Raw genomic sequence first — 17,252 nt, 5'->3', positions numbered from 1 at the left:
GCGCAAACGCACATCCAATCTATAGCAAACACACATCCAATCTATAGCAAACACACATCCAAAATCAATCAACCGATAGCACAAAGACATCCAATCTATAGCACAAACACACATCCACAATCTCTCAATCGATAGCACAAACACACATCTGCAATCAATCAACCGATAGCACAAACGCACATCCAATCTATAGCACAAACACACATCTGCAATCAATCAACCGATAGCACAAACACACATGCACAATCTATAGCACAAACACACATCCACAATCAATCAACCGATAGCACAAACACACATCTGCAATCTATAGCACAAACACACATGCAATCTATAGCACAAACGCACATCCAATCTATAGCACAAACACACATCCAATATATCAAACACACATCCACAATCAATCAACCGATAGCACAAACACACATGCAATCTATAGCACAAACACACATCTACAATCTATAGCACAAACACACATGCAATCTATAGCACAAACACACATCTGCAATCAATCAACCGATAGCACAAACACATCCAATCTATAGCACAAACACACATCCACAATCGATAGCACAAACACACATCCACAATCGATAGCAAGCACAAACACACATCCCCAATCAATCGATAGCGCAAACACACATCCACAATCTATCAATCGATAGCAAATCCACAATCTATAGCACAAACACACATCCGCAACCAATCAATCGATAGCACAATCACACATCCACAATCTATAGCACAAACACACATCCGCAATCAATAAATCAATACCACAAACATATCCACAATCAATAAATCGATAGCACAAACACACATCCACAATCAATCGATAGCACAAACACACATCCACAATCTCTAGCACAAAGACACCTCCACAGACACATCCACAATCTATAGCACAAACACACATCCGCAATCAATCAACCGATAACAAGAACACATCTACAATCTATAGCACAAATACACATCCGCAATCAATCGATAGCACAAACACACATCCACAATCTCTCAATCGATAGCACATCCACTCAATCAATCGATAGCACATCCACTCAATCAATCGATAGCACATATGATGAAGATTGTGAGTGCTTTTGGTGACAAGCCGAATTTCTTCAGCCTCCTGAGGTTGAAGAGACGCTGCTGCGCCTTCTTCACGATGCTGTCTGTGTGGGTGGACCAATTCATTTTGTCTGTGATGTGTATGCCGAGGAACTTAAAACTTACTACCCTCTCCACTACTGTTCCATCGATGTGGATGGGGGGTGTTCCCTCTGCTGTTTCCTGAAGTCCACAATCATCTCCTTAGTTTTGTTGACGTTGAGTGTGAGGTTATTTTCCTGACACCACACTCCGAGGGCCCTCACCTCCTCCCTGTAGGCCATCTCGTCGTTGTTGGTAATCAAGCCTACCACTGTTGTGTCGTCCGCAAACTTGATGATTGAGTTGGAGGCGTGCGTGGCCACGCAGTCGTGGGTGAACAGGGAGTACAGGAGAGGGCTCAGAACGCACCCTTGTGGGGCCCCAGTGTTGAGGATCAGTGGGGTGGAGATGTTGTTGCCTACCCTCACCACCTGGGGGCGGCCCGTCAGGAAGTCCAGTACCCAGTTGCACAGGGCGGGGTTGAGACCCAGGGTCTCGAGCTTGATGACGAGCTTGGAGGGCACTATGGTGTTAAATGCCGAGCTGTAGTCGATGAACAGCATTCTCACATAGGTATTCCTCTTGTCCAGATGGGTTAGGGCAGTGTGCAGTGTGGTTGAGCTTGCATCGTCTGTGGACCTATTTGGGCGGTAAGCAAATTGGAGTGGGTCTAGGGTGTCAGGTAGGGTGGAGGTGATATGGTCCTTGACTAGTCTCTCAAAGCACTTCATGATGACGGAAGTGAGTGCTACGGGGCGGTAGTCGTTTAGCTCAGTTACCTTAGCTTTCTTGGGAACAGGAACAATGGTGGCCCTCTTGAAGCATGTGGGAACAACAGACTGGGAAAGGGATTGATTGAATATGTCCGTGAACACACCAGCCAGCTGGTCTGCCCATGCTCTGAGGGCGCGGCTGGGGATGCCGTCTGGGCCTGCAGCATTGCGAGGGTTGACACGTTTAAATGTTTTCCTCACGTCCTCAAAGCGGGCAAAAAAGTTATTTAGTCTGCCTCGGAGCAAGACATCCTGGTCCGTGACGGGGCTGGTTTTCTTTTTGTAATCCGTGATTGACTGTAGACCCTGCCACATACCTCTTGTGTCTGAGCCGTTGAATTGAGATTCTACTTTGTCTCTATACTGACGCTTAGCTTGTTTGATTGCCTTGCGGAAGGAATAGTTACACTGTTTGTATTCGGTCATGTTTCCGGTCACCTTGCCCTGATTAAAAGCAGTGGTTCGCGCTTTCAGTTTCACGCGAATGCCGCCATCAATCCACGGTTTCTGGTTTGGGAATGTTTTAATCGTTGCTATGGGAACGACATCTTCAATGCACGTTCTAATGAACTCGCTCACCGAATCAGCGTATTCGTCAATGTTGTTGTCTGACGCAATACGAAACATATCCCAGTCCACGTGATGGAAGCAGTCTTGGAGTGTGGAATCAGATTGGTAGGACCAGCGTTGAACAGACCTCTATAGCACAAACACACATCCACAACCAATCAATAGCACAAACACACATCCAATATATATCACAAACACACATCCACAATCTATCAATCGATAGCACAAACACACATCTGCAATCAATCAACCGATAGCACAAACACACATCTGCAATCAATCAACCGATAGCACAAACACACATCTGCAATCAATCAACCGATAGCACAAACACTCATCCGCAATCGATAACACAAACACACATCCACAATGGATAGCACAAACACACATCCACAATGGATAGCACAAACACACATCCACAAAGGATTGCACAAACACACATCCACAATGGATAGCAAACACACATCCACAATCATCCACAATGGATAGCACAAACACACATCCACAATGGATAGCACAAACACACATCCACAATCGATAGCAAAAACACACATCCACAATCGATAGCACAAACACACATCCACAATCGATAGCACAAACACACATCCACAATCAATAGCACAAACACACATCCACAATGGATAGCACAAACACACATCCACAATGGATAGCACAAACACACATCCACAATGGATAGCACAAACACACATCCACAATCGATAGCAAAAACACACATCCACAATGGATAGCACAAACACACATCCACAATGGATAGCACAAACACACATCCACAATCGATAGCACAAACACACATCCAATCAATAGCACAAACACACATCCACAATCGATAGCACAAACACACATCCACAATGGATAGCACAAACACACATCCACAATGGATAGCACAAACACACATCCACAATGGATAGCACAAACACACATCCACAATCGATAGCACAAACACACATCCACAATCGATAGCACAAACACACATCCACAATGGATAGCACACATCCACAATGGATAGCACAAACACACATCCACAATGGATAGCACAAACACACATCCACAATCGATAGCACAAACACACATCCACAATCAATAGCACAAACACACATCCACAATCGATAGCACAAACACACATCCACAATCGATAGCACAAACACACATCCACAATCAATAGCACAAACACACATCCACAATCGATAGCAAACATATATTACTATAGGTGTGTGTTGTGTATAAGAACTATAAGGTGTAATAGCAATGCTGTCTTTGTTTCCTTATCATCCTATTTGTTGCCCGTCTCTATGCGCAACACCGTTTCCTTGTCAATCTGCCTCCTCTCTGGTTTGGGGGGAGCTATGTTTTGTCTGGTGGTAAATTGTAGGACTTTAGACGTTGGGTATAGTAACACATCCCTGATTGGCCGGGAAGATTCAACTCAGTCCTGATCCTCCTCAATAATCGTCCCCTTGAGAATATAAAAAGTTTATTAAATTGAACATATGTCACAATTGGCACCTGCTGCAAACACCACTGAGAGGACTTTTGGCTGGTCTTCTGAACTTCAGTGTGGACAGGGGGAATAGCCGGGAGGCCCCAGGGTTTCCTGACAAAATGTGTGGTCCAGATGGTACACAGCCATCTTTTAACAACAACAGCTCAGCCACTGTAAACTGGATATGAATGGTGTTCAATAATGTTTGGCATGTTACTGGAGTTGTTGACGCCTGTATGCACCTGTTTGTTTGCCTGGCTACCAGACTCCTTGCTACGGCCAAACGCTCTGCCACGCCCACAGAAGTCCGTTTCTTCATCGCAATGAGTCTGGACAGCAAGGAAGAGGTGAAGCTAGAGAGATAACTGGGCCCAAAATCAGTCTTCTCCAACAGGTGGTGTTTTTAGATTTTTTTGTATGGCTGTCAATGACTGTCGAATTACAGTTGAAGTCGAAAGTCTACATACACTTAGGTTGGAGTCATTAAAACTCATATTTCAACCACTCCACAAATTTCTTGTTAACAAACTATAGTTTTAGCAAGTTGGTTAGGACATCTACTTTGTGCATGTGTAACCGATGTGAACTGGCTAGCTAGTTAGCGGTGGTGCGTGGTAGTTGTTCCCCTTGCTCTGCAAGGGCCGTGGCTTTTGTGAAGTGATGGGTAACGATGCCTCGTGGGTGTCAGTTGTCGATGTGTGCAGGGTCCCTGGTTCGAACCCGGCGAGGGGAGGACTAAAGTTAAACTGTTACACATGACACAAGTAATTTTTCCAACAACTGTTTACATACAGATTATTTCACTGTATCACAATTCCAGTGGGTCAGAAGTTTACATGCGCTAAGTAGACTGTGCCTTTACGCGGCTTGGAAAATTCCAGAAAATGATGTCATGGCTTTGGAAGATTCTAATCAATTATATCAATTTGCCTGAGTCAATTAGAGGTGTACCTGTGGATGCATTTCAGGGCCTATCTTCAAAGGCAATGCCTCTTTGCTTGACATCATTGGGAAATCAAAAGAAAACAGCCAAGACCTCAAAAAATTGTAGACCTTCACAAGTCTGGTTCATCCTTGGGAGCAATTTCCAAACGCCTGAAGGTACCACGTTCATCTGTACAAACAATAGTACGCAAGTATAAACACCATGGGACCACACAGCAGTCATACCGCTCAGGAAGGTGACGCGTTCTGTCTCCTAGAGATGAACGTACCTTCGTGCAAAAAGTGCAAATCAATCCCAGACAACAGCAAAGGACCTTGTGAAGATGCTGGAGGAAACAGGTACAAAAGTATCTATATGCACAGTAAAACGAGTCCTATATTGACATAACCTGAAAGGCCGCTCAGCAAGGAAGAAGCCACTGCTCCAAAACCGCCATAAAAAAGCCAGACTAGGGCCTCCCGGGTGGCGCAGTGGTCTAGGGCACTGCATCGCAGTGCTAGCTGTGCCACCAGAGACTCTGGATTCGCGCACAGGCTCTGTTGCAGCCGGAGGTCCGTGGGGCGACGCACAATTGGCCAAGGGTCGTCCGGATTAGGGGGGGGTTTGGCCGGTAGGGATATCCTTGTCTCATCTTGCACTAGCGACTCCCGTGGCGGGCCGAGTTCAGTGCACACTAACCAAGTCGCCAGGTGCACGGTGTTTCCTCCAACACATTGGTGCGGCTGGCTTCCGGGTTGGATGCTCGCTGTGTTAAGAAGCAGTGCGGCTTGGTTGGGTTGTGTTTCGGAGGACGCATGGCTTTTGACCTTCGTCTCTCCCGAGCCCATATGGGAGTTGTGGCGATGAGACAAGATAGTAACTACTAACAATTGGATACCACGAAATTGGGAAGAAAAGGGGATAAAAAAAAAAAAAAAAAAAAAAAAGCAAGACTACGGTTTGCAACTGCAAAGGATTGATTGTACTTTTTGGAGAAATGTCCTCTGGTCTGATGAAAAGAAAACAGAACTATCTGGCCATAATGACCATCGTTATGTTTGGAGGAAAAAGGGGGAGGCTTGCAAGCCGAAGAACACCATCCCAACCGTGAAGCACGGGGGTGGCAGCATCATGTTGTGGGGGTGCTTTGCTGCAGGAGGGACTGGTGCACTTCACAAAATAGATGGCGTCATAAGAAAGGAAAGTTATGTGGATATGTTGAAGCAACATCTCAAGACATCAGTCAGGAAGTTAAAGCTTGGTCGCAAATGCGTCTTCCAAATGGACAAATGACCCCAAGCATACTTCCGAAGTTGTGGCAAAATGGCTTAAGGACAACAAAGTCTAGGTATTGGAGTGGCCATCACAAAGCCCTGACCTCAATCCTATAGAATATTTGTGGCAGAACTGAAAAAGCATGTGCGAGCAAGGAGGCCTACAAACCTGACTCAGTTACACCAGCTCTGTCAGGAGGAATGGGCCAAAATTCACCCAACTTATTGTGGGAAGCTTGTGGAAGAAGCTTAACTTCAAAAAGTTAAACAATTTAAAGTCAAATCTACCAAATACTAATTGAGTGTATGTAAGCTTCTGACCCAAATGTGATGAAAGAAATAAAAGCTGAAATAAAATCGCTTTCTCTACTATTATCACATTCTTAAAAATAAAGTGGTGATCCTAACCGACCTAACACAGGGAATGTTTAGTAGGATTTAATGTCAGGAATTGTGAAAAACTGAGTTTAAACATATTTGGCTAAGGTGTATGTATGTAAACGTCCGACTTCAACTGTAGGTTAAATGTTTTTATGCCATATTTGCTACGTGTGGTTTATTTGATCGAATAGGAGTTTCGTCATCCTTAGGTTGTACTGATATAAATAGTACACGTGACATCCCGGCAACTTTGAGAAAAATACTTTGGCTTGTCACCAAAAGCACTCACAAACCTTTACAGATGCACAATCGAGAGCTTCCTGTCGGGCCGTATCACCGCCTGGTACGGCAACTGCTCCGCCCACAACCTTAAGGCTCTCCAGAGGGTAGCGAGGTCTGCACAACGCATCACCGGGGGCAAACTACCTGCCCTCCTGGACACTTACACCACCCGATGTCACAGGGAGGCCATAAAGATCATCAAGGACAACAACCACCCGAGCCACTGCCTGTTCACCCCGCTATCATCCAGAAGGCGAGGTCAGTACAAGTGCATCAAAGCAGGGACCGAGAGACTGAAAAACAGCTTCTATCTCAAGGCCATCAGACTGTTAAACAGCCTTCACTAACATTGAGTGGCTTCTCAATATACCAGCAACAGTGTGTGAAAACCTTGTGAAGACTTACAGAAAACGTTTGACCTCTGTCATTGCCAACAAAGGGTATATAACGAAGTATTGAGAAACTTTTGTTATTGACCAAATACTTATTTTCCACCATAATTTGCAAATAAATTAATTAAAAATCCTACAATGTGATTTTCTGGATTTTTTTTCTCATTTTGTCTGTCATAGTTGAAGTGTACCTACCTATGATGAAAATTACAGGCCTCTCATCTTTTTAAGTGGGAGAACTTGCACAATTGGTGGCTGACTAAATACTTTTTTGCCACACTGTATATGCCCACTCATTGGCTAGAATAGTCCCACCTGATCTTCCCTCCTCCTGACTGCCTTGCATTTTTGAAGACATTTATTTTCATTGTTAGAGTGGCCACTTGATTATCTGGTCAATATAATGTATAATCTGTGGTCTGGATCTTAGAACCTTCCAGACTCTTCACTAAATGCGAACACATTTAGGATCCGCTTTCACCGATCTGCAGAGCGGTTGTTTTGGCGGGGGCGGTACTGCGTTAGAGCTGTCAAATCCACAAGTGGCTCCTGGCATTATCCTTAAAGCGGACATTGCCATTGGCTGCACGGCGTCGAAATAAGAGAAATTTCATGCAGCTTTGTTTACAAGGTCGAACACAGGAATGTGAGATGTAATCTACACCTCGATTAGGATGATAGTGATCTTCATTATTTAGGTTAATGATTTTTCAATTTGAGTGTAATTATTTGTATATAGCCTACACTTTCTCATGCTGAACTTCATATGAGTGGGGTGGGTGTGACCTTGTGACAATGGTCTTAAGAGCAGCTGCTCACCAATTCGCCGGCTCCATCACAGTTCCACTTCCAAAACATCCGCTAGGCGGGTGTCTGCTATCGCCGGTTAAAGCGTGATCTGATTGGATCTAGTCCTAAAGTACGTACGTAGCAAATGACAGAGCAGCAGAAGAATTCAGTGCGAGTCATCAGGCTCCCATGATGTAAGACCGGGATGGGCAACTTTGATGTGGGTGGGAGCCCCCCAAAACAATTTGAACTCATCAGGGGCCACAGTGGTTTGCGGGTCAGGTATCCACATACACACACAGTCAGCAATAGCCTTCTGGGGGCCCTATGCAAAATGTTGTTTTTAATATGATATCTGAGTAAGAGTGACTATGATTAGGACAAGTTTAGATAGCTGGCCACTAGACTAATTTATCCATCTACATTGGTTTTGCTGACATGGGCTAATTCAGTGACTGTCAGTGACTGACATAAGAGAAAAACAGCTGATGCACAACCACATTTCTAGACTGCACCTTGTGTATTCTAACAGTATGTTGAGACCCCAAATGAGTTCCTAAAACATTTTTTGGTAGTTCATTTTTTTGTTGGGTGGGGGGATAGATCCGCTGGCCTACAAAACGGCAGGTGACATAACACAACCAACAACAACCCAGGTCCGTATCCAAGACTAAGGCTGGGATAATTTACTTCCATTTACCCAATTCCCATCATCCCCAAAGAAAGTCACTCTAGAAAAGGTTCTGCGTTTCACGCCTAGGCTTCTTCATTGCCGCTTTACCACTTAAGAGGTCATTGGAGATTTGGTTTGAGGAAATGGATGCTGGATAATGTCCACCAAGAATATGAGAGGAGAGATGGAGTAGCCTAACCTTTTCCAAGGTTATTCTCGCTTTATTCCGCCGGTAACAATTTGTCTTTTAAAGCTTTACAGTTGATAGCATCCACTAGCGCTGCGCCTGAGAACCTTGCAAGTTATGAACAAGCTTTGAATACGTTTTTAACCTCAGTAGACCTACTGTTAAAAGTTTGGGAATTCATATTTTTATTGCATTTCGGATGCCTTTTGAATATCTTTGAAAGTTAAATGCAAAGTAGTCCCGAATAGCACCATTTCGAGCTTTCGTCTTTACAACACCCCGTAGCAAAAACAAGTTTCTACAAGTTCCTATATCTGCCTACATTTACGTGGATTATGGTGGCGGCAAATACCTGCAAACAGTAGGATCCACAGGACCAGCATTAAAAGAACGGTCCTGTGGTTTTAAAAGAGAAGGGTAAGTTTGAAGCGGGATCGATGGACAAGCCTATCCTCCGTGCTTCCTTGTCCTCATGCAGAACCATGCTAACAGACCTTTGATCAGACCTCAACTACTCCATGAGGTCTTGTTTTCCCGATGACATTTGAGCTGCCTCCAAAAAAAATGAGCCGGGGATCAGAGAGAGAGAAAAAAAGGCCAAACCTATTTCAAGGCCGGCACGAAAGGACAGTGTCACACCGTCTGGCATTGATTTCCAATACAGCAATCCCTTACATATCCCTATAGTGTGACTGGAGACTCCGACAGGTTGTGTGAAACTCTGATATACACTACATGACCAAAAGTATGTGGACACCTGTTCGAACATCTCATTCCAAAATCACAGGCATTAATACGGAGTTGGCCCCCCCATTGCTGATATAACAGCCTCCACACTTCTGGGAAGGCTTTCCACTAGATGTTGGAACGTTGCTGCGAGGACTTGCTTGCGTTCAGCCACACGAGCATTAGTGAGGTCGGGTCACTGAAGTTGGGCGATTAGGCCTGGCTTGTAGTCGGCATTCCAAATCATCCCAAAGGTGTTCGATGGGGTTGAGGTCAGGGTTCTGTGTTGGCCAGTCATGTTCTTCCACACCGATCTTGACAAACCACTTCACTTTGTGCACGTGGGCATTGTCATGCTGAAAAAGGTACGGAATCGGAAACACAGAACCATCTAGAAAGTCATTGTATGCCGTAGCGTTAAGATTTTCCTTCACTGGAACTAAGGGGCCTACGCCGAACCATGAAAAACAGCCCAAGAACCATCATTATTCCTCCAACAAACTTTAGTTGGCACTATACATTCGGGCAGGTAGCGTTCTCCTGACATCTGCCAAAACCCAGATTCGTCCATCGGACGGCCAGATGGTGAAGCATGATTCATCAATCCAGAAAAAGTTTCTTCACTGGTCCAGAGTACAATGGAGGCAAACTTTACACCACTCCAGCTTGACATTGCGCACGGTGATTTTAGGCTTGTGTGTGTGTGGCTACTCAGTCATGGAAACATTTCACGAAGCTCCCAACGAACCGTTCTTGTGGCGATGTTGCTTTCAAAGGCAGTTTGGAACTCTGCAGTGAGTGTTGCAAACGAGGACAGACGATTTTTATGCACTTCAGCGCTCCGCAGTCCCGTTCTGTGAGCTTGTGTGGCCAAGCACTTCACGGCTGAGCCGTTGTTGCGCCTAGACATTTCCACTTCACAGTAACAGCATTAACAGTTGACTGGGGCAGCACTAGCAAGTCAGAAAATTGACAAACTCACTTGTTGGAAAGGTGGCATCCTTTGACGGTGCCACGTTGAAGTCACTGGGCCATTCTACTGCCAATGTTTGTCTATGGAGATTGCATGGCTGTGTGCTCGATTTTATATACCTGTCATCAATGGGTGTGGCTGAAACAGCCGACTCCACTAATTTGGAGCAGGGGAATCCACATGCAATATATTTATAAAAGTAACATTGTTCAGCAGAGATGAAAGCACCTTGCTGGCAGATGCCTGCTCCACATTTGGGACATGCACTTAGCATACCCTTTAAAAGATCCATTGTTTTCACTAATGCACAAGTCCGTGTATCAATTAGCTGACTAAGCTAATGGTTGTACACTAGAACTGGGACGATAAAGGGAAAGTGATTGTTTGCTAATATGGCCGATTGTTAAATGAGACCATTGACAGCTACAACATTTCAAACTATTACTAGTTGTTCATAAGGTAATAAAAATAAAACTGGTTCACGTTGTTGTACAATTTACCGGTATACTACTAATTCAGTCAATTTACTGCAATATGGATTTTGGTCCATATCGCCCAGCTTTACTGTACAGGCTATATTTACAGCTAGCAGTCTGACAGACACAAAAATGCTCTTTTGATCAAATTAAAACAGCTTGCTTTGAGATTCAATGGTTGAGCTTAGTGGTGTGGTTTGGAAGCCAACTTGACCGGCATTTTTTTACACCTTTAACTAGGCAAGTCAGTTTAGAACAAATTATCATTTTCAATGACGGCCTAGGAACACTGGGTTAACTGCCTTGTTCAGCGGCAGAACGAGAGAACTAGTCCAATGCTCTAACCACTAGGCTACCCTGCCGCCCCATTCCCAAGAAGGTAAACCCTCTTCAGACCTAATTTAAGATGTTCTAAGGAAGTGTCCACTTGAATGCAGCCCTGATCATCCACTTAATATCTCTAATAATATTTAGGGCTCATAGGAAATGACCCCAGCATGTTTAAATAGTCTCTATTGGGAAAGCTCAGTTTCTAGCTTATGGCTCCATTTATTAAGTCTACAATATAGAGATTTGAGGCTGAGAAATATGGAGCGGGAGGTAGCTAGAGAGAAATAGGGTAGAGATGGAACGAAGAGGTAGGTAGGGTAGAGATGGAACGAAGAGGTAGGTAGAGATGGAGTGAGATCTAGAGTAGGTCAATTGAGATAGGTAGAATGAGAGAGTTAGGTAGAGATACATAGAGGGGGTAGGGAGTTAGGTCAGATGTGGTCGAGCGATGACGAGGTTACACAAACGGTCACAGCTGGATTTGAGGATGCCCTGGTTTCCCCTGAGTCTGACTGACGGTATAAACAAAGAGGCAGAAAAACACATAAAATCCTTGGCTTTTATCCAGAAACGCACAACACACACACACACACACACACAGCTGGCAGCCCAACCTTGATACGGAGGAAATTACCATCCCAGAAAACAAATGGCTTTTTCATTCAGTTGGCTTTTATTCACATTTCAGATCTGCTAACAGCACTGCCCATACATTCCACTGTGTATGCCCCCGAATGGCCCTGGTCTCCCATCCAAGCAGGCAGATATAGATTAAAACCATCAGTGATCGTATAATAATAATGATAATAATAATAATAATTAAAGCAGCATCCGGTTTAAAAAGCCTTAGGGTGACAGCGCTGTTCATCATCTCCCATATCGGTGTAGTATATTTACCTGAACGTAACGTAAAACGTAACGTAAAAAGAAACTACCTCATGATAAATAAACAGTCATCGTAACGTTATCATCGTCGTCAGAATCCACACTAAGAATAAAATATAGGGTACAAACTCAGAAATAAAAGTGACTCAAGCCTTCTAGAGAAAAAAGATGACTGCTATAGTGTGTGGTCATCCACACCCCCTCCCAAAATGGGTGCTGTGCCATTTTTTCCCCTTGCATTACTTGACATAGATCCAGAAAAACTAGATGTGTAAACCTAGTAAGTCCAGAACTGGCATAGTCCTTTAATGGGTCCTTTAAGACAACGGGGCAGATATTGTATGTTACCAGTAAGCTAGTGAGCTCCAGGCCAGTTTGAACTGGAAATGGACCGAAACACATCTGAGCCCTGTAGAAAAGTCCTGTGTCTGCCTGCCGACTGGACAGGACATTGTAGGAGACAGACTATAGAGTATCCAGTAGCAGTGATATGATTTCAAAGGCCTCCCAGGGTATTTAGTGTGTGCCTTCTAGGCACCGTTCTCACTCAAACCAGCAGATGGCAGTAGTCTCCTAACACCCATACTTCAAAGTGACCGTGGACCATACCAGTCCATGAAATAGGGGCTTCATTGGAAGAGAGCTACAGCCATCAATAATTGTAAAAGTCCAAACGTGTCAAAACCCTGAACAAAAAAGTATCAATCATCCTCTGGGTCAAAAACCTGAACACAAGTGTCTATCTATTCACCGCAGAGCTTAATTATCCCACAATGTAAACATTCCGCTTCCGGCATCCGCCGTTGTTCATTCGAACCCCCCTGACATTCTGTCTATCTTCCATCACACTTAGAACGCCATGGTTTCCTTCCAGATGGTCCCAGTTGGTGGAGCGTGGTTTGATCATTGGTACTGCAGGTAATTCTTGAGAGACTGGGGTAAGGGCAGTGACTCGATCTCCTGGAGGCGCTCTCGGCCCAACGCTACCCGGGCGGCCCGACGACACAGGTCCATCAGGGGGAGGGGCTCCGCTGTAACCAGGAAGAGAAGAGGAAAGGTTAGTTGGTGGTTTTTACAATGGAAAAAAAGTCTGCAAAATACAGAATTCCCTTTTTACTGTTCGTGACAAGAAAACAGGATATCTGACAGTGTGACATGTCTGTATATAATAAGTGACAAGTGTCGCTGGTCAAAACATTTCATTTATATTCAGGTGGAATGTCTGTAGAGTAGTGTAGACTGCCAGTTTCCTTGTGGCACAGACATGAAAACAGTTCAAGTCTCTGCGACTGTAGCAATATCCGTTGTCGTGGTTACCGGACTGCCACAGCAACCAGATCAAATCCTCCTGTGACAAGATGTAGGAGTTCTAAAATTCCCCAATAGAACAAACTACTTTTATTTCATCACTGTGGCATGAAGATATTTCCTGTAAGCCCACCATTACCTTGTACACAATGATAGTCGGTTTATTTTCCTGTAACAATGCATAAAAAGTGAAGAGGTTGTCAGCTATAGTTAGCTAGCAACGAACCAAGACATTGTTTAGAAAATTACTTTTAGTTGCATGGCTTGCTAGATTGACAGTTACTCAATTCCGTTTTAAAACGGATGGGTTTCTTGGTGTTAAAACAGAGAAGGTATGCTATTTGGAGCACCGGGCTGCTGATGTCATGCAGAGGCTGTCCAATGGTGCTTTATACTTTTTCATAATGACAAGTTTGATATCGGATGACAACAGAATGTTCATGAAGTCACTACGCCAATTGCCTACAGATCCGTCGATAGACGGGACTGTAAACCAGCGTTAAGTGTATCAGATCAGTGGAACAGTAGTGGAGAGGGTAGTAAGTTTTAAGTTCCTCGGCGTACACATCACAGACAAACTGAATTGGTCCACCCACACAGACAGCATCGTGAAGAAGGTGCAGCAGCGCATCTTCAACCTCAGGAGGCTGAAGAAATTCAGCTTGTCACCAAAAGCACTCAAACTTCTACAGATGCACAATCGAGAGCATCCTGTCGGGCTGTATCACCGCCTGGTACGGCAACTGCTCCGCCCACAACCGTAAGGCTCTCCAGAGGGTAGTGAGGTCTGCACAACGCATCACCGGGGCAAACTACCTGCCCTCCAGGACACCTACACTACCCGATGTCACAGGAAGGCCATAAAGATCATCAAGGACAACAACCACCCGAGCCACTGCCTGTTCACCCCGCTATCATCCAGAAGGCGAGGTCAGTACAGGTGCATCAAAGCTGGGACCGAGAGACTGAAAAACAGCTTCTATCTCAAGGCCATCAGACTGTTAAACAGCCACCACTAACATTGAGTGGCTGCTGCCAACACACTGACTCAACCCCAGCCACTTTAATAATGGGAATTATTGGAAAATATATCACTAGCCACTTTAAACAATGCTACTTAATATAATGTTTACATACCCTACATTATTTCTCATATGTATATATTGTACTCTATATAATCTACTGCATCTTTATGTAATACATGTATCACTAGCCACTTTAAACTATGCCACTTTGTTTACATACTCATCTCATATGTATATACTGCACTCAATACCATCTACTGCATCTTGCCTATGCCGCTCTGTACCATCACTCATTCATATATCTTTATGGACATATTATGTACATATTCTTTATCCCTTTACATGTGTGTATAAGGTAGTAGTTTTGGAATTGTTAGCTAGATTACTCGTTGGTTATTACTGCATTGTCGGAATTAGAAGCACAAGCTTTTCGCTACACTCGCATTAACATCTGCTAACCATTAACCATGTGATTGTGACAAATACAATTTGATTTGATTTTTGTATGCATGCATCTGCGTACTGTATGTGTTTAACTATGCATAAAAGAGACGCACACTAGCAATGTTGTAATTCACCTCCTCTCCCTACCACTTTCCAGCTGACGCTCCCGTCGATCACCTTTAGTGCCTGCTCCCTTTCACAAGGACTTATAAATTACACCCACAACCCGGTTGCTAGAATGACAGCCTCCCATCTGCCTAGACCCGTTTCACCATAAAGACCCTAAGCCATGACCAAAATATCTACAGTACAAAGGCGTTGCTCCTACAACCTTAGAACTTGGGCTGCATCCCAATACAATTCAATGTCTTTCTTTACTGGGGTGTCCAGTCACTCTTGACTATCATTATATTAAAAACCTTGGGCTGCATCCCAATACCTTTGAGGTTTCTTTACTAGCCTCCTTTCCCTCTGGACTACTAGTATGTGAAAAGAATGGGTGTTATCATATTGATCGGGTGAAGAAAAGGAGACAAGCACAGGTAGCTACTCCATAATGAAAACAAATATTTGTTGACATTTTATTAGTGAAGCGGAGTCACCTTTGGATGAACTAATTACAAATGATAATCTAAAAAAGGGACAGTTAATTTTCACGGTTCTGTTTGACTCGTCTCCTGCAGGTTTTGATGAAAGGTATTGTTGCTAGTGAATTATGAGTCACTTTCATGTAGGGCTGCCAACTTCGACTCAAATCAAAAATCCGGGGAGATTGATTACATTCCATGTATTGCTTTCAGTCGGGCATTCATTAAATGATCCTGTAATAGCTTTACTGCTCATACTCGAGTTGTATTCCTTGGGGACTCTAGGCTGAACTGGAAGGGCTGGCAACGGCAACACTACTTTCGTTGTGCATCGTAGTGTTTTGGGACCTTGTTTAATTAACCGAAATTACATGTTCTATTTCACCCTTGCCATTAGCTCATACCACTCTCCCTGATTGGCCCATATTCAAAACCTTTGATTGGCTTAATTACGTCACACGGTTGGGCAGATGGTTGGGAGGGGTGAGGGGCATGTCCCTGCCCATGACCTCTGTGACCCTAGCCATCAGTGCCAGTGGAGGTTGGCCCAGGGATAGATGGCGGGAAACGCAGAGATGGACAGCACCAGAGATATGGATATATGACCAGATGCGGATGTCTCTGCCTTAATGGGAATTGTTGTCCACAGAGCGGATTGGTGGATACATCTCATTGAGTATTTTTCATTGTAATTGTATATATTCGATGAGGTGTTGACATCAACCGCCTGTATTGAACGGACAGATCTGCTAACCAACGCATAGACCGTCTCCAACAGAGACCACTCTGATACCAAGTGTTTTTTCTCAAATTTGCTGGGATGTTGTGCATCACACTTATCAGTGCCCTCATAACAACCTAAGAATTGCACAATTCGCGGCCTCCCGGGTGGCACAGTGGTAAGGGCGCTGTACTGCAGCGCCGGCTGTGCCACCAGAGACTCTGGGTTTGTGCCCAGGCTCTGTCGTAACCGGCCATGACCGGGAGGTCCGTGGGGCGACGCACAATTGGCCTAGCATCGTCCGGGTTAGGGAGGGTTTGGCCGGTAGGGATATCCTTGTCTCATCGCACACCAGCGACTCCTGTGGCGGGCCGGGCGCAGTGCACGCTAACCAAGGTTGCCAGGTGCACAATGTTTCCTCTGAGACATTGGTGCGGCTGGCTTCCGGGTTGGATGCGCGCTGTGTTAAGAAGCAGTGCGGCTTGGTTGGGTTGTGTATCGGAGGACACATGACCTTCAACCTTAGTCTCTCCTGAGCCCGTACGGGAGTTGTAGCGATGAGACAAGATAGTAGCTACTAACAATTGGATACCACGAAATTGGGGAGAAAAAGGGGTAAAATTAAAAACAAAAAAAGAATTACGCAACTTCTATTAGATCAAATAAGTCTCACAATATCAAAATAGCAATTAATGGTTATCTTTACTAAAATCTACACTCACCGGCCCCAATACAAAAACTCCTCACCGGCTTAATAATTAAAGAACTACTTCATGTGGACAGATTTTGGGCAGAGATCGAGCTCTCGCTTCACCACTCATCCAGATGGAGAGCGAGAGCAAGAGAGTGTGTGTGTGTAAGGTGTCATGCCACGTGCGGTT

General features: G+C 44.5%; 1 protein-coding gene across 4 annotated transcripts in view; it reads right to left on the bottom strand.

Moving 5' to 3' along the window:
• Positions 1-12,051: 12,051 nt before the first annotated feature.
• LOC115114240 (SPRY domain-containing SOCS box protein 4-like) overlaps positions 12,052-17,252 on the bottom strand; it is a 118,464-nt gene continuing 113,263 nt past the window's right edge. For 3 of the 4 annotated variants that reach the window (XM_029642321.2, XM_065013246.1, XM_029642322.2), the window contains one exon: positions 12,052-13,317. In XM_029642321.2, the coding sequence (XP_029498181.1) occupies positions 13,190-13,317 (128 nt within the window). In that variant the 3' untranslated portion in view covers positions 12,052-13,189. The remainder of the gene's footprint in view (positions 13,318-17,252) is intronic. The other variant, XM_065013247.1, reaches the window with a different exon arrangement.

Source organism: Oncorhynchus nerka, linkage group LG9b (assembly GCF_034236695.1).
Source record: "Oncorhynchus nerka isolate Pitt River linkage group LG9b, Oner_Uvic_2.0, whole genome shotgun sequence".
Taxonomy (NCBI): Eukaryota; Metazoa; Chordata; class Actinopteri; order Salmoniformes; family Salmonidae; genus Oncorhynchus; species Oncorhynchus nerka.
This window is presented reverse-complemented; position numbering and strand designations above follow the sequence as displayed.